Source organism: Uranotaenia lowii, chromosome 2, assembly GCF_029784155.1.
Source record: "Uranotaenia lowii strain MFRU-FL chromosome 2, ASM2978415v1, whole genome shotgun sequence".
NCBI lineage: Eukaryota > Metazoa > Arthropoda > Insecta > Diptera > Culicidae > Uranotaenia > Uranotaenia lowii.
Genome location: NC_073692.1, coordinates 31,618,566 through 31,636,791, shown reverse-complemented (window position 1 = coordinate 31,636,791; position 18,226 = coordinate 31,618,566). Strand labels below are relative to the sequence as shown.

The 18,226-nt window shown below is 38.3% G+C and overlaps 2 protein-coding genes across 2 annotated transcripts; one reads left to right on the top strand and one right to left on the bottom strand.

Moving 5' to 3' along the window:
• Window positions 1–6,513: 6,513 nt before the first annotated feature.
• Window positions 6,514–6,935, bottom strand: LOC129741213 (sulfur globule protein CV1-like). The gene is made up of 2 exons (XM_055732923.1): window positions 6,930–6,935; window positions 6,514–6,867 (listed from the first exon to the last, which is right to left on the bottom strand). Exons 1-2 carry the CDS (start codon window positions 6,933–6,935, stop codon window positions 6,514–6,516), a joined length of 360 nt encoding a protein of 119 aa, XP_055588898.1.
• A 1,314-nt stretch (window positions 6,936–8,249) lies between these two features.
• Window positions 8,250–8,680, top strand: LOC129741212 (sulfur globule protein CV1-like). The gene is made up of 2 exons (XM_055732922.1): window positions 8,250–8,255; window positions 8,318–8,680. The coding sequence occupies exons 1-2, from the start codon at window positions 8,250–8,252 to the stop codon at window positions 8,678–8,680; spliced, it is 369 nt and encodes a 122-aa protein (XP_055588897.1).
• The last annotated feature ends 9,546 nt before the right edge of the window (window positions 8,681–18,226 follow it).

Here is an 18,226-nt window from a genome sequence, read left to right as displayed (position 1 = left end):
TGAAATGTATTGAATAAAGAACTTGGAATCATTCCAAAACTCGAATAAGAAAATAGTTACGAGAAAAGATGATTTATCTATTTCATATTTTACTGTTAACGAACTCAAAATTTGCGTTTTAAAAGATTCATTAGAACTATTAAATGTGTCCTTATGCGATATTTTCAATTTTTAAGCTAAGAATTTGCTTAGAAATAATTTCGAGTAATAACAATTTCCCGAATAATTAGACGTTTCCGCGGTAAATTAGCATTTTATACAGAACCGCAAACCAAACCGTGTTTTTTAAAGAAGCTCATAAATCAGAGAAGTTGAATTTATAAATTTAAGGATAGTGGCATACAAGTTACTGGCATAAATAATAATTTTAACTGAAGAATCCAGTACAATGCTTGGTACTTTTCATAACAACTACGTCATCATTCTGGAAATCTGCCAACCAATATGGCGGATGAGGTAACCTGTTATTTCGAAGAACTTTGGGTGTTCCCTGTGTGTCCGAATTTTCAATAGATTCTCTTTTCAAACAATAGTATATCTCCTTTCATAGTTAATATTGTAGTGGATTATGTATTTGACATGTTCCACAAAATTGTGTGTTTCAATAATTTTAACAACTTTCTCAAATAAACTTAGTTTGTAAATCGTATACTAAAAAAGATATTAAATAAAAACTCAAAATTACTTGTATTATTTTCAAAATGCTCGTAACTTTTGTGATTTTCATATGATCTTGATGGTGTCTTAAACAAAGTTTCTTAAAATAATATTTAAGATCTACAACTTTCGAGAAGACTTCAAGTCTCTAAACTAATTATTCTAAGAAATATTTCTTTATTTCCCTTCCAGGTGGTAAAATAATTTTTTTTGTTTAAAGATTTCGATAGATTATCAAAAAAAAATGTCCATCGTTTATCGTTTGCCGGCAAATAATTTTGATCGCTTTTTAGGTGCATTTACCCCTGTGTGCCGCGTCTGCGCATATACTAAATTTCGTTTAGTTTTTAACATCTAAGCTAAGGTTGTCAGTATTCTACGTATTTCTAGTACGTAGCCGGGCCGAACAAATCCGGCCTATTTTATCTGGAAACCTGGCAAAATCCGGGCATGATTTCAAAATTTTCGACCATAATCCGGGTAATAAATATCTGAGCAAATTTGCTCAAAAAATCCATCAAAAATCCAGAGAAAAAAAATTAAAAAAAAAAATTCATCAAAATTTATTAGCAGATTTTAAATCGCATTTGAGGCTTTCCAAAAACTTTTCATGATTATTTTTATGAAACTTGCTCAAAAAATTTCGTTATGGACGCATAAATAATAAATTTTTACAACAAATTTTATTATTAAAGTTTGATTTCAGAATAAGAATGAGAATAAATCTGGCAAAATCCAGGCTTTCCCAATGAAACCCGGGCAACGGTATCAAACTGGACCTTTCCCAAATTTTATATTAAATACCCGGGCAAACCCGGATAAAACTGGGCAATCTGGAAACCTTAATCTTAGCATGAAAGGAAGAAGAGGAGATTATCTTACAGTGGCAATGGGCGATAAAACTTTCTACATAAAGATTGATGAGCATCAATAAACTTTTGGCACCTTCCTATTCTGGGTGGTTTTAATGAAAAAAAAAATTGGATGCCATGAGTTTTATTTAATACGCATAAAAACCTCAAATCAACTAAAACATTTTCTCTTCGTCGTGCTTGCAAATCGGATGAACTCTGCAAGAGTAGTTTGTGTACGTGTTACGTCTCCATATTTGTATATAAGACGATTCATGTCTGGAGAATCGCTCAATGAAGTTCGCAATTCAACTATGAGAGCATTTTTATGATCATAATAATTCAGAAAGGTCATTTAAAAAGTGATATTCTGTATTCAGAGAATTTTTTTTTTAAATGATCATTTGAAAAAAGTACACTAGAATCAAAAGTAGGAAATTTGGGCACAATCAGTTGGAAAAGTTTCATTTAGAATTTCAAATCTAAGATTCAAATTGCAATTGATTCAATAGCGGAACTCAGTTTTGCCGATTGATCCAATTAAGTCAAATGCAGTTACCACTTTTTCAAAATCAAAAAAGGTGTTGAGTGTATAAAGCAACGTTTATTTAAATAATGACTGAAAAACTTTTCAATTTTTTTTAATGTTTTTCACTTTCTTCACTGTTTTTAATTTCTGCAAATTTTCTTTCAAAACTGATAACTTTTGTGGTTTTTTTTAATTTTGACAATTCTAAGAAAAAGTTAATCTATCCCCCGTAGAAGCCGTTACATTTCGAAAATTAGGAAAAAATTCTTCCTTATCAGAACATACAGGGTGACAAAAAAGTCCGGTCACACAGGAAAATCTCAATATTTCAAAAAATAAGAAGAAAATCTGAATCTGGCTTTCAAAGCTTTATTCAGTAACTCATGAAGATACTTTACAGACTTTACTCTCAGATCGAACCAGCTTCAGACGTCTCGGAAAGTCGTCGTAAGCGGCGCGCAAGTGCTCCATCGGCATCCCGTCCCAGTTTTTCGCGACAAATCGCTTAAATTGCTCCAAATTTGTTTTTTTTTATAGTCGTTCAGCTTCGACATCATGTATCCTCACACGAAATAATCCAGTGGATTCAGATCCGGAGACGACGGAGGCCATTCATTCTTCGAAATGAAATCAGCCAAGTTTTCCTCACATCACGCCTGAACAACCTTTGCGGTGTGGGATGGGACGCCATCTTGCTGGAAGCAGTAATAATCGACTTCAAACAATAGTTCAGCTTGAGGCAGAACATTTTTTTTCAAAACCGTGTCCAGGTAGTACGCTGCGTTGATTTTGACCCCTTTATCGATAAAAATAAGAGGCAGTTTACCTCTCTTGCAAATGGCTCCCCAAACTATCACTGACTTCTTATTTTGGAACCGGAAAACGTTCAGCTTGTCCGCAGGAGCTTGCTGGAGGCTCACACTACAAACTCTATCATTTTGGCGATTGACTGTTTGCTCCAAAACGAACATCTTCTCGTCCGAAAAATAATCTCGTCATCTGCGCGCCAACAGAGCAGCGATAACAGCTGTTCTGAACTCTGCCATGGCTCATAACTCAATGTAAACTAACTGCACAGAAACGAAACTCTGCCACTTTGTGTAGCAAAGTTAGCCCTTTCATTAGACATATAGATGGCACCAGAGAGATGCAACGTGTAGGCTACAGGCGACCCCAAAAAAGTGTGACCAGACTTTTTTGTCACCCTGTAATGCTTGATTTACTGAAAACATCTGAATATATAAGATAAATAGGGAATGCATCCCAGATTCCTCGGATTTATTCGGATATGCTCGGGTTTTAAAAATAAAGTGGATAAATTAATCAATCTAATTTCAATGAGATATTATTATCTTATTCAGATTTAGCTTTGATGTCAACATCTTCGTTATCGTCGTTTCGAAAAAAAATGATATCATTTGATACAAACAGTTATTTTTTCTTGCCTCAATTTGCCTGCTTGGAAAGCTTTTATTGGAATTCTGAAGCTCTCATTTCAATGAATCAATACCTGAAAGTTTGAGTTCAAGACGACTATGCAACCTTTGTTGTATACAAGTAAAAAAATAAACTTTGCACGAAAGCGTGCATGTAAGACTCAAATTTTTATCTTTTTGGTGGTCAAAATATCTGATTGAGTTTAAATTATTCTTGCATGAACTTTTTGTTATAATTTGAGATACTTTAACATCCCACGAGTACCAAATTATATCTCATTTTGGTATGAAAAAATTGAATATCAAAATATCTCATCTTGATATAATTGAATTTTTCTCTTCTGATCGAGTTATGCTCAATTTTTCTATGCTTGTTTTATCCAAATTTGTTTTTGGGGAGTTTAAAAAGAGTTTGAACGCTGCTTACGTGTTTCGAAAAAAAAATTAAAATTTTAAGTGGTGCAGCCAGCGGACCACGTTTGGCCCGCGAACGCCAAATTGTCGCCGCTAAGCTTTGAAGGGGAGAATTATGTTTATAAAACAAAGAAAGGTGAGAGAAATGATTAAAGAAAAGATTTTGAACCCTTTTTCAAATTCAGTGTTTAGAATTTGAATCTAAGAATTATTCGTAATTATAGACGTAGTAAAATGTTAATGGACTTGAAAATCCGCGCGAACTTTACAACGCAACGTTATTTGATAACTTGAAACAAACGACAGACATAACAAAAATGGATGCTGATAAATACGCCGAGAAGATATTGGACTTAAAACTGGAATTTGAGTAAAATTCAGAGATTATAAAAAACATCGTTTGGTTTTAAGTGTTATTGCAAAACCATTCTTCGTTAACGTAAGCTTCATTGTGTTTCTAACATTGTGAATCGTGCTGTGATATTCATGTAAAAGACAAACACGAAGAGGAATATCATGTTATCAACATGATTTGTTGATGAATTCGCTATTAAGAAAGATCTATAGATTAGCATTTTTATAGTTGAATGAAGCACAAGTGTCTGGCACAAAAATTCTACTAACTTTTGATAAGCGAATTGTTTTCTCGATAAATTTTTCTTGATCTATCGCACAAGTTGCTAATTTCAAGTACCGCTAACTGAAAAATGCTAAATCATTGAAAAGAAAATAGAAATAGATCATCATCTCATCATCATTACGATTCAAACACTAATATTCGTTCAGGTTTTTGGATTGTTTCTAAACGATAGTGCATTTCAGTCATGTTCAAGTTACAGAACAAAATGAAGGACTTTCTCCGAAACGTCACTATTCATGGATTTATGCACTCCTTTGTAAAAACCTTTCTAGAGCGCAGACGTCACAAAACATTTGCTGTACCAAATCTTTATCCTGATTTTGGAAAATAAATGAATGTGGACTTGTCGATGTCCGTGCTGAAAAAATTCCAAAATTTCCCTGTTAATATTATTTTGTGGCGTCACTTTTTTAATGTTTAAAAATATTCTTAGTTTTTTTCTAAATTTTTTTCAAATTTCTGTTTCAATTAGCTAGCACTTATTTTCACACTTTTATGTGTTGTGAGCATTTAATGAGTACATCTAACTTTCTAATAAGGGATGCCGAACAATGCGAATTACCGTCAACTGGAGCATCATGCAACACTTTTAAACTTCAATTGCTTCTTAAAACTTTACGATAATCATACCGCTTGTATATCAAAAGTTTTAATGTTGATGGGACATCAAATTGACGTAGTCAGAAAAATTATTTGTTTCACCAAATATTTTAAAACTTACATAAATATGCGATTTCTACCCTACTAAGAAAAAGGGGTAAGTTTCAACAAACTTTGTTTTTCAAGAAAAATCAAATGAAATCTTATAGTTTTTGATATATTTGTGATGTCATGACGCATAAAACACCAATTGCAGCAATTCTTGGTTTTGCTCGAATCAAATGTTACCTTTTTTCTGAAAAACCTGTTTTGAAAGAAAAAGTATAAGGGTACTGCATACATTCAGGAGTGAAAAATACTACAAAAAATTCTACTAAATCATAAGAATTAATGTTTGAATGGATGAATTTTTGAAATTAACAAACGCGTGATACAAAACAATCATATTCCAGCATATGGAAACGAGATTGAAATGGTGAATGTTTAATTTGAATTTTGATGCATTTTAGCTCAGACTGGTAGCTAACAGAACTATAAAAATATTTATTAAAAAAATGTTTGATTGCCCGAAACATATTTTTAAGCCAACAGTTTTGATGAAGGATAATTAAAGCAATATAAAGTTTTTAGGTGAAATCATTAAACTTTTTATTTTTTTTTTTTTGTTTCGATTATAGTCGTTTTAACATGAAATCATTAAACTAATCCATCATACTAGGTACAAATTTTGAAGGCATCGAAAAATGTAAAAATTTTGGACTTTTATTGCTGGTTTTTTAAATTTTATCTGAGATTCTAAATCTTGAAAAAAAAAACTATCTCACGATGTGAAAAACTATGTCATCATCATTTTATTACTTTATTTTAAAATGAAAATTTAATACTTTTTTTAACTTTCTTTAATTAACAAACCGAAGAAGTTTTAAAAGTATGGTCTTGGACCCTTAATTCATGACAGCCCCAACTGACCGTTCGCTATGCTTTTCTGTAAGAAAACCAAAATGAATAGACAAAATGTGCTTGCAAAAATTATTTGGTCCGCGAACATATCTCAATTCTAAAATTTTGCCCGCTGGCTGAAAATGTTGACTACCCATACTTTAGCTATTAAAGCTCTTGGTCACATTGTTTGGATCTTGTTGGAAATTTTGAATATAGTTTTTTTTTTAATTCGTTGAATATCCTAAGAAAATTCAGGATGTTATTTCAGAGTTTCGATAAAGACTTTTACCTCAGAAGCTTCAGCATAGATAAATTGTTTTGTGTGATAAGATATGATATAGAAAAAAAAACTGTAGTTTACTCTTATCACAACAAAAATATATTTTCTTTACCAATGGTTTGCCTTCCAAAATCCAGATATTAGGTTATTCTCAAGATGTTTTCTCATTCTTTAGCCTCCCGCTTTGCAAGCGGAACATTTGACATTCGAACGTAGTTATTGTAGTTCCATCCGTAGTTGCCGTAGGGAGTTCCCCAAGGAGCAGCCTGTCCATAGTTCCACGGGTTGGCACCATAGGCATTTGCTCCATAAGGATAACCACCATAAGCGGACACTTCGGCTCCATTCCAATCGTTCCATCCGTTCCAGCCGAGACCACTGTTGGGACTTCCGAAGCGATTGAAGATGTTCTGGTTCCAGAGGTCGGTATTCCATCCATTGGAACCCGGCCATGATCCGCTGAATCCCGTGAACTGACCACAGACAGCAGCCAATGCCATTGATAAGATAACGAGAACCTGGAAATAAAATAAAATTGTTTAAATTAAATTTTTTTATAAGTGAAAATTTTTGATCATACCTTCATTTTGGTTGAAAGGTAGTAATTTTAAAATGAAGTAGATTGGTTATCAATCGAAGAAGACTTCTTGAGAACTATGATGTTCAGCACAGAAAGAACGATTTTTATAGCACCCAAAATGTGTGTGTGGATTATCAATAACTCATCTATCTAATTGTAATCCGTTAGGCGTTAAATCAGTTTGGATTTTTCATTTTGGTTGCTTCCGAAGTGCAACTATAGCGATGGTTGGAATTAAAAAAAAATAACACAGAGGAACAGCATTTTTTGTGCTTATTCCTCTAAAACTTATTTTATTAGATTTTGTTGTCATGGATTCAAAACATTTGTCAGTTTTTTCTATCACCTCAAGTTTCGGTGATATGGCGTTTGAAAATTATAAAATTGAACAGTCTTGGGTTAAAATGATCTTTGATATAAGTACCTTCCGATAAAGTAATAAACCTACATGAAAAGTTAAAGCTGACAAGACTAAAATTTTTTGATATTACATAAGATAAGATAACAACAATTTCTGAAACCATTCAATTAAGTTGGAATTTTCGTCAAAATTCTCGTACTTTGCATCTTTGGAAAAAATTAACAGAAAGGAAACTTCTAAACTTTTTGTCAGAATTCAAAATTACTAGCAGTCTTGAGGAAAGTTGATTATTGAGTTAAAAGCTTTATTTTAAAACTATTCGTAATATTCAAATGTTTTGATAAACAAGTTGGCATGCAAATTGATTAATTGATTTTTATCCAATTTTTGAAAGTCATCTTACCACGAGGCCAGCTTTACAGACAAAATAATAATAATAATAATAATAATTTGAAAGTCATTCCGCTAACTAAAGCTGATCGAACGAAAAACTTTTGCATATTTGGATACAGCGCCTCGAATTAGGTCAAAATCAGTTCAGAGATCAGAGATTCCTTGCACTTCGGATAAATGAGAATTGTATTGCCTTGTTTAATGGAAGGTAAACATCAATAGAAATAATAAATTTGAATCAATAGCCTCATTTTGTTCGAGAAAAAGGATATTCCAATATTCGCAAGAAATGTATGACCCTCAGAGCTTTCAGGCTAATTAAGAAAAAAAAAATTTCTTAGAAACTTGATCAATTATTCTTGAGAAAACAAACAAGCTAAAGAAGCATTCAAAATTATACAAAGAGATTAATTTCACGCCTAGCGGATGAAAAACAGATTGATAATCAATTTTAAGCTTTTGGTAGGTATAAAAACCGCACAGTCTGTGGTTGAAATCATAGTTCATCGGAAGTTCTCTTCGATTCCAAATCAACCGATTCACAACCAATTTCATTAACCATCAAAATGAAAGTACGTTGAATTATTACAGTTTTCAATTACTGAACACATCTTCAATTTTGTTAAATTTTTAGGTTCTGGTGATTTTCTCCATGGCTCTGGCTGCTGTCTGTGGTCAGTACACGGGATTCCCAGGTTCATGGCCCGGTGCCAATGGATGGAATGGTGATATCTGGAACCAGAACATCTTCAACGGCTTCGGCAGCCCCAACGGCAGTCCCCTCGGTTGGAATGGATGGAACGATTGGAATGGGGCCGGAGTGTCCGCTTACGGGGCTGGTTATGGTCCTTATGGAGCAAATGCCTATGGTGCCAATCCGTGGAACTATGGACGGGCTGCTCCTTGGGGAACGCCTTACGGAAACTACGGGTGGAACTACAACAACTACGTTCGGATGCCAAATGCACTGCTTGCAAAGCGAGAGGCTAAAGAATAATTTTAAATTTTGGTGATTACTTGAATGAATGCAATTTTGCGGGCGAATGATTGGCAATAAATTTACATATTAAGGATTCGAGCAAACTAAAGTTGTGTTTTTTTTTGAAAACTTATGATGACTTAAACACTAAAGAGTTCGGTGGGGTAAAAGTACGTTTCCTGATTTCCAAAAAAATGAGAACAATAAAATTGAGCTCTCAGCAAACATTAATTCGTATCTGAAATGAAAATTTAAAGTCGTTAACAGTTGTATTCCAAAAACCAATTTCAACTGAATAGTAGAAAGATCGTATAAACAGTCGTCGGAAGTCGGTTTCAATCGGATTTGATAGAAAGTTCGCCATGTTTGTCAATTTTGGAATGATGTTGCTCAATTTGTCCTCCCGCGTGGTCTTCAAGTCATATCCTTTGCTTGTTCTCTCTGCGATCAGCAGTGCCAACAGATGGTTAAAAACCCGACGGGAAGTGAAAAACGATGACCAATGAGAGAACTTAAAAGTACTGTCGCTGTCAAAGATTTGAAGACTCTTGCATACTTCCGATGTACTCGAAAGAAAAACATAGTGGAACTGCTGAATCTGTTTTTGAGTCAAATATGATTTGTTTTTTTAAATACCTCGCGCATAGTTATTTCCCTGTGTGCTGAATTTGGCTGCGCATAGTAAATGAAAGGATGCATTGTTGTACTTTGTGCGTAATAAATCTGATATGTTTCATGATCACGGAGAAAAAAGACGATAGTTGTTCCAACTATCTCAGCTAGTTAAAACAATCATCAAAGTGTAGTTAATTTTTCGCACTCAACTATAAATAAAACAGATTCAACTACAAGCTGCAGATTAACCTTACGCAATCAACTATGAATATAATAGATTCAACTGTTATGGTATCATTAATTCAACTGTAAATATGATAAGTTCAACTACAAATGTATGATTAATTTCAGACACTGAATCATAAACATAGTATATTCAACTATTTATTTTTATTTACATAGTATTCCGTCCCACGACATAACTTGACGAACATATTTCCTAAAATTCACTCGGTTCATAGCAACCGTTCTCCAATTTCTCGGGCACCCCACGTTCGCCAGATCACGCTCCACTTGGTCTAACTACCTCGCTCGTTGCGCCCCCGCTCGTCTTGTTCCTACCGGATTCGTAGCGAACACCTGTTTTGCAGGACAGTCGTCCGGCATTCTCGCAACATGTCCCGCCCAGCGTATCCGGCCAGCTTTCACCACCTTCTGGATACTGGGTTCGCCGTAGAGTCACGCGAGCTCGTGGTTCATCCTTCGCCTCCGCACTCCGTTCTCCTGTACGCCGCCAAAGATGGTTCTTAACACTCGTCGCTCGAATACTCCGAGTGTACGCAGGTCCTCCTCGAGCAATATCCATGTCTCGTGCCCGTAGAGAACAACCGGTCTAATGAGCGTCATATACAGGTTACACTTCGTGCGAGGGCTAAGTCTTCTCGACCGCAGTTGCTTGTGGAGTCCATAGTAGGCACAACTTCCGCTGATAATTCGCCTCCGGATCTCACGGCCGGTGTCATTGTCTGCGGTCACCAGTGAGCCGAGATAGACACAGTCTTCGACTATCTCCAGCTCGTCGCCATCGATCGTGACCTTGTTATTACTGGACAAGCGGGTTCGGTCGGCCTCGGATCCGCAGGCCAGCATGTACTTCGTCTTGGACGTATTAATCATCAACCCAATCCTTCCTGCTTCGCGTTTCAGTTTGCGGTAGATCTCCTCCACCGCCGCAGATGATCTGCCGACTATATCAATGTCATCGGCAAAGCAGATAAGTTGACTGGATCTGTTGAAAATCGTGCCCCGCATTTTGCCCACCGCTCGTCGAATAACACCTTCTAGCGCCACGTTGAACATCATGCAGGATAGACCATCACCTTGTCGAAGCCCCCTGCGCGATTCGAATGAACTCGACAATTCACCCGAAATCCGCACACAGCACTGCGTTCCATCCATCGTCACCTTGATCAGTCTGATCAGCTTCCCGGAAAAGCCGTTCTCGTCCATGATTTTCCATAGCTCGTTACGGTCGATCGTGTCGTATGCGGCTTTGAAGTCGATGAATAGATGGTGCGTAGGGACTTGGTGTTCCCGGCATTTTTGGAGGATTTGCCGTAATGTGAATATCTGGTCCGTCGTTGACCGTCCCTCCATGAAGCCGGCCTAATGGCTTCAATTTGCTTGTGGCGTTAGGCGGCGGAGTAGGATTCGGGACAACACTTTGTAGGCGGTATTGAGGACAGTGATCGCTCGGTAGTTCTCACAGTCCAGTTTGTCGCCCTTCTTGTAGATGGGGCATATTACTCCCTCCTTCCACTCCTCCGGTAGCTGTTCTATGTCCCAGATCCGGACTATCAACCGGTGTAGGCAATCGGCCAACCTGTCCGGGCCCATTTTGATGAGTTCAGCTGCGATGCCATCCTTCCCAGCCGACTTGTTTCTGTTCAGCTGGCGAATGGCTTCCTTAACTTCACTCATCGTTGGGAGTGGCTCCTCTTCGTCGTTGGCTACGCCGGCGATGTACCTTCCCCCACCGTCTTGATCTCCTGCATGTGCGCCGTTCAGGTGTTCATCGAAGTGCTGCTTCCACCTTTTGATCACCTCACGATTGTCCGTCAGGATACCCCCGTCCTTATCCCGGCACATTTCGGCTTGCGGCACGAAGCCTTTGCGGGATGCGTTGAGTTTCTGATAGAACTTTCGTGTTTCTTGGGAACGATGCAGCTGCTCCAGCTCCTCGAGCTCCTCCTCCTCCAGGCGGCGCTTTTTCTCCTGGAAAAGTCGGAATCGCTGCCTCTTCCGCTGTCGGTGATTTTCCACATTTCGACGGGTGCCTCTTTGCACTACTGCCGCCCGCGCGGCATTCTCTTCGTCCATCACCCTCCTACACTCCTCGTCGAACCAGTCGTTCCGTCGAGATCGCTCCACATAACCGATGACGTTCTCCGCAGCACTGTTGATGGCTGTTTTGATGGTATCCCAACAGTCCTCGAGAGGGGCTTCGTCAAGCTCGCCCTCTGCCGGCAGCGCTGCTTCGAGCGATTGCGCGTAGTCTGCCGCGACCTCAGGTTGCTTCAGTCGTGCGATATTTAACCTAGGCGGGCGCCAGTTTCGCGTGTTGTTCACTACGGAAAGTTTTGGGCGCATCTTCACCATCACCAGATAATGGTCCGACTCGATGTTGGCGCCCCGACAGGATCTGACGTCGATGATGTCCGAGAAGTGCCGGCTGTCAATCAAAACGTGGTCGATCTGTGATTGCGTTTGGTACGGTGATCTCCAGGTGTACTTGTGTGGGAGGCGGTGCTGAAAAAAGGGACTCCGTAAGGCCATTCGTTTGGAGGCGGCGAAATCAATAAGTCTGAGGCCGTTTTCGTTGGTCAGCTGGTGCGCGCTGAACCTTCCAATTGTCGGTTTAAATTCCTCCTTCTGGCCGACCTGAGCATTGAAATCCCCGATGACGATCTTGGTATCGTGTTTTGGGCAACGGTCGTTTGCGATATTGGCGTTATTAAACATCGGATTGTGATGAAAATTTGCACATGAGTGTTTTGAGGGACCAGCAATCGATTACAGTTATCAAATTTAGGGTCAGGGGTCGGCCAAAGGGGTCGTCCATATCCACTGATTAATGTTTTTGCGATATTGGCGTTATTATACATCGAATTGTGATGAAAATTTGCACATGAGTGTTTTGAGAGACGAGCAATCGATTGCAGTTATCAAATTTAGGGTCAGGGGTCGGCCAAAGGGGTCGTCAATATCCACTGATTAATTTTTTTGCGATATTGGCGTTATTATAGATCGTATCGTGATGAAAATAAGCACATGAGTGTTTTGAGGGACCAGCAATCGATTTCAAGTTTCGAATTGTGGATCAGAAGTTGGCTGAAGGAGTCGTTCATACCCAACTTTAATGTTTTGCTATTTTGACGTTATTCTACATTGGATTGAGATGAAAATTTCCGCATAGGAGTTTTGAGGGACGTTCTTTTGCTTTCAGGTTTCAAATCTTGATTCAGGGGTCGGCAAAAGGGATTATAATCTGTTCACTGATTTCACGATATTCTCTTGATTGAGCATAGAATTGTAATGAAAATTGACACATGGGAGGTGTAAAACTTTAGCTTCTGTGTTCACGGGAAATGTTCCTCGGCTTCATGGATTAACTCCAGAACGTGCTGCTGCCGATGGGCGTCTCGCGCACCTGACCTCGAACGCTGTCGAGTCGCGACTGCCGATGTCGATGATGAGTCGATGATGACGCGTATGTCGACTGCTGAAGGGATGCCATGTGTCCATGTCGAAATGTATACGATAATAAATACATATCATATTAGCCACCTATTACATTCCCCCTCTACTCTATTAAAAAAAAGAAAAAAAAAATGCTCTCAACGCGGACTCCCTCTAGGCTCGGAGAATTTCATTGTTGTCCTTTTTACTTATTTTTCTATTTTCTAGAAAAATTCAACGAGCTTTGGCACTTTAAACTCTAAAAGGATGACTAGTTTCAACAGGAATTGTAAAAACAAAACTCATCAAGGGAAAATAATTTGATTTTAAATATAGCTAACATTCCGCATTTGTAACTATTTCTCAATAATCGTAAACTGAATTTTTATATAAATCGTTCAAATTTTGTTATCATCAACTACGAAATATATTTTTCCCTCGGTGTAAAACGACATGTACGCATGCATGGAATAACCGAAATCCATTATTGATTATTTCTTTTCGACCGTGTACAGATGTCAACAAAATGACATATCTGTTTTTGTTTTGAAAATTACTTTTGCCAAGCATAGCAATCTGCACAGTAGAAAGTTTTGAGAAACATCCGCATGCAGCAGCTTCAACTTCAAATAATGGAGTGGAATTCCGAAAAGAATTTGGTGTATGCATACTGCTGCTTATCGCAGCACCTTCATACGAAACCTGTGCCGCTTCCAGAAGCGCTCCAGCTCTTGCACAGACAGCGCTTCCAGTTACGTAGGAATTGAAATCTCCGCAGAAAGACAACAGTTAAACGTTCGTCCAATACCCAGCCATCAGTGCGATTTGGAATCAGCCGATCAAGCCCACTCAGCAGAAAAAAAAATGAATCAGGCCCGCTTACACCCCGATATAGAAAGTGCCTGTTCCAAACAATATGCATTTATGCAGTCCGCGTTATCTGGACGAACATCCGGTATACTTCAGGTGAAGATCGTTCTATTTGACTCTTGCTCGATGGTGATTCAACAATCCAAATTTAGTGCTTAAAAAGAAAGTCAGCCTAGCACAAGAACCAACTGATGATCGCAATAATAGTTCAGAAGACTCACTCAAAAATAGGGGAAAAGTTCATATAACGCCCCATATGGCTAATACGCGCCACTCTTGTTTTGAAGAATCTGAAACATTTTAAGCATGCAAAATATTACCAATTTATTTTAAATGCTGTGATTGGTCATGGCAAGTATGAATTTTTCCTTAAAATGGCCCTGTGTCGTGATAATTTCACAATTTAGGTTTTTCTTCATTTCGATCTAAATTTTAAAACACTTTTAATAAGGTGTCACCAAGCATAGAAAAACGAATAAGACAATATTTTCTGACACATCGATAGAGGAGAATCTAAATTATGATTTTATGCTAAAAAATCATACTGAACTCGCTAAGGTATGCTTTTCATGGGTATGTTCTATCACGGCCCATGCGCTCTTTATAACGCGCCCATCGTAGTAGGCTGAAAAAAGCATTCATTTTTCAAAAAGGCCAATTTTCATTGAAAATGAACAAAAAGTCTAAAACCATATTTTGAGCGTCAATTTAGCACAAAAAATCTATTTTTCATTTTTTGTTAAATTTCTATTAGTCCATTTTGATTTTCTTTTCAGTCAAAGTGTCTGTAAGTATTGGTGTGTTTTCAGTCTTCGGCTGCTCTCGGGTGTGTTCGGCTGCTAGGCGCGTATTGAATACACAGCGGCGCGTATTCGCAACACAGTTTTGTTCTGTGGCTTTGAATATGGTTTTTAAAAATCATGTTTTTGAAGAAACTATAGCAATTTGAGTAGTGAAAAATCATAGGATTTTGTAGAAAACACTTTTCTTCAACGATTACACCCATTTTTAACACAATTTGTACGTGGAATACATAGAAAACCAGCGATTCGCTTAGGTGGCGCATAATAGGGCATGTTCCCCTAGTCGCAGAACTCGCAGATAAGGTGTAAGTCTCATTCAACAGTAGCAACTCCGCTCTTGACCTGTGCGCTCATTTTCGAACCTCTCCGATAAGATGCATTCCTACATTGGTAGTCCAACGAAACCCCTCGTAACAGATCGTAGATGTTTTAAACGTCTCTCTACTTTGAATGGACTTCATAAGCATGTCAAAACGAAGCAACATGTGAGTATTTCAAATGCATAACTACACATAGCCAACACACAACAGACCTGAGATGTTTGAGAGAGTAATCTTCTGTTATTTGAAAGACATGTTGTTAGTTTACGCCCGTATAACTTTTTTTATGTTGATTCTCGACCGCTGCTCTTGAATTTCAGGTTCCTGTTTATGATTCCAGCTTCTAGATAATGCGAGTTTAATTAAACCGAATCATAACGTACGTTAAACTTAAGGAAGCAATGTGTGTAGATGCAAAGCTATGACGTTCCAATAAGAAGTGCAGTAACTTCTTTGGGCTAAAAGATTACTTAAATCTGAAGGTCCCTTGAGGACCCTAGCCCAGATAATTAACACAGACTTCAAATTGTATGAAATATAAAGCATTTATTGACCTTCGATCGGGTCAGCATCAGAATATAGCAGCTGTGCTACCACAATAATTGTCTTGAAAGTCTTGATTACTTTAACCTTATTAAAATCGACATGAACAAAAAATCACTTTTAAATCTATGCTAACAATATCTACGAATAGACTGATCGTCAAATCCATGACAATTGAACCATTTTTCTATACAATGAACCAAAAGTAATTAAAAACTTCAAAGCACTGTGGAGTCTTAAAAACATTCCAACAACTTATCAGTGTGGTGTGCATTACTTTTGAGTTTAGCTGAAACCAATAAACCATTGTTGAATGTATCTACTTACTGTACTAAATAATTGTCTTCTCTATTTTTAGAACTAGTTAAGTGGCAGCCGCACTTAAAAGGTGTTTATACATTTTTCAAAGTTTAGACGTGACTACCTGTCAGATACGATTAGCTTTCAAACTTGTCTTAATTTTGTCTCTGACATAAGTACGTTCTCAAACAACGTTAGAACTTATATATGCTTATGTTTATCTGAAATTTGCGATAACACTCCCAAAAGCTGATAAAGGTGGAACTTGAATCCGGATCTAGAATCATCCCATTCTTGAAGTTTTGTGTGAGTGAACTTACACTTAAATTTTGGATCAAAAGCTTATGGGTTCGTCTTATCGACAGCTTACAAAGAAATGTACTCCTTTGGGACCTTAGCTGTGTTAAATGTGATCTAGCTCTGCAATTTCGACGGGTACCTCATGAGCGTTAAAAATACTAGGACGAGAAGTTGAATCTGTTGAAATCTCTAGCGCTCTTCAAGCATGAATATTCGCAAAGAATCCACCGACTTGAGGCATCTCTGAAAACTAAAATACTTAGAGCGATTGATAGATCAATGCTACTCTGGAGATACTAAATTATTTCCTATTCATTTCCTAAAAATGACCTTGAGCATGTTTCCGGCTTGTATTCATTTGACCAGCACTGCGCCGTAATATCTGACTTCCACAGCCACTTACTGCTCCTAGTGAAAAGAACTTTGCTGGCGATCATCACCAAGACCGAATTTCATACTCAAATTAATGATATCTGCATGAACTGATCATATCTCAACTTCTGGCTGCTGGCTCATGCCGCACTCAAAATTCCTTCTGAAGTATTCTCTCCCAGAATTATATTTTTTCCTAAACTGTCAATAGTCTGGCCGGTTTCCGATTTTGGACTGAGGCACCTGTTTCTTACAAACTTTTAATTTTCTGAACCGACCCTGAATGGTTTATTTAAACCCACTCGCAACCTTTTCTGAATTTCTTTGAGCTATATGATTTAACTTACCAAATATTCTATACTGGAATATTTTAACTTCAATCTCAGGCGAATAGCTTGGCACAAATTTTCACACCCTTCTGGCTGGTATAATTTGCCTTACGAGCTTGCGGACCTCGCTTGTAAGCCGGCATTTACGTTTAACAGCTGAGAATTCTGCCAAAACCTCGTGCTTTCGCATGGTAGCTAGCGTTTCAATCATCCTAAACGCTGGCCTCTCCGCCTGTTAACTGCCTACAGCTGGCGTTTCCGACTAAGAGTTGGCATTTCTGCCTAGCGTTTCCGCCTAAGAGCAGGCATTTCTGCCTCAGGGCTGGTGTTTTGCCTAAGGGCTGGCATTTCTGCCTCAGAGCTGGCGTTCCCGGTCAATAGCTGGCATTTCTGCCTCAGAGCTGGCATGTCTGCCTCAGAGCTGGCATGTCTGCCTCAGAGCTGGTATGTCTGCCTCAGAGCTGGCGTTTCCGCCTAAGAGCTGGCATTTCTGCCTCAGAGCTGGCTTTTCTGCCTGAGAGCTGGCCTTTTCGCCTAAGAGCTGGCACTTCTGCCTCAGAGCTGGCGTTTTCGCCTAAGAGCTGGCATTTCTGCCCAAGAGCTGGCATTTCCACCTAAGAGCTGGCATTTCAGCCTCAGAACTGGCGTTTCTGCCTCAGAGCTGGCGCTTCCGCCTAATCGACTTTGCTGGCAATCTCTGCCTTCCATCCTCTGCTGTTTTAAAAGAAAAATAAATACCTGTCTTCGAATAGGCACCACGACCAGCCGCCATTTTTATCTTAGTTGTTTTTTTTCAAAGCCATCAGGGAGCTTCTCATATAATCACGCAACAACTTTACCTGCAACAATCTTCCTACAAACTTAATTGAGCAAAAACCTGGCAGGAATCGCCAATGTAAAACTTTAGCTTCTGTGTTCACGGGAAATGTTCCTCGGCTTCATGGATTAACTCCAGAACGTGCTGCTGCCGATGGGCGTCTCGCACACCTGACCTCGAACGCTGTCGAGTCGCGACTGCCGATGTCGATGATGAGTCGATGATGACGCGTATGTCGACTGCTGAAGGGATGCCATGTGTCCATGTCGAAATGTATACGATAATAAATAGGGGAAGGTAGGTTAAATGCGCATATTAAGGAAAAGGCAGGTTTTCTCGAACACAGCAGTTTTATTTCTAAAAAAAATTATAGCATCCAAAAGTTTGATATGTTTTCTGCAAATTTGATGATTTTTGTTATTGTACGTAGCAACAGTGAAGAGAAATTGAATTTTCAATCAAAAAAGTCAAATCACAGTATCATTGATTCCTAGCAGGCTAAATGCGCATATGGTATTACTATATGCCAATATACAAATTGCAAAACGACCGTAAACATAACGAATTATATATGGAATCGAAATGCCCTGCCGTATGAAATCGCTTTGTAATGTTGA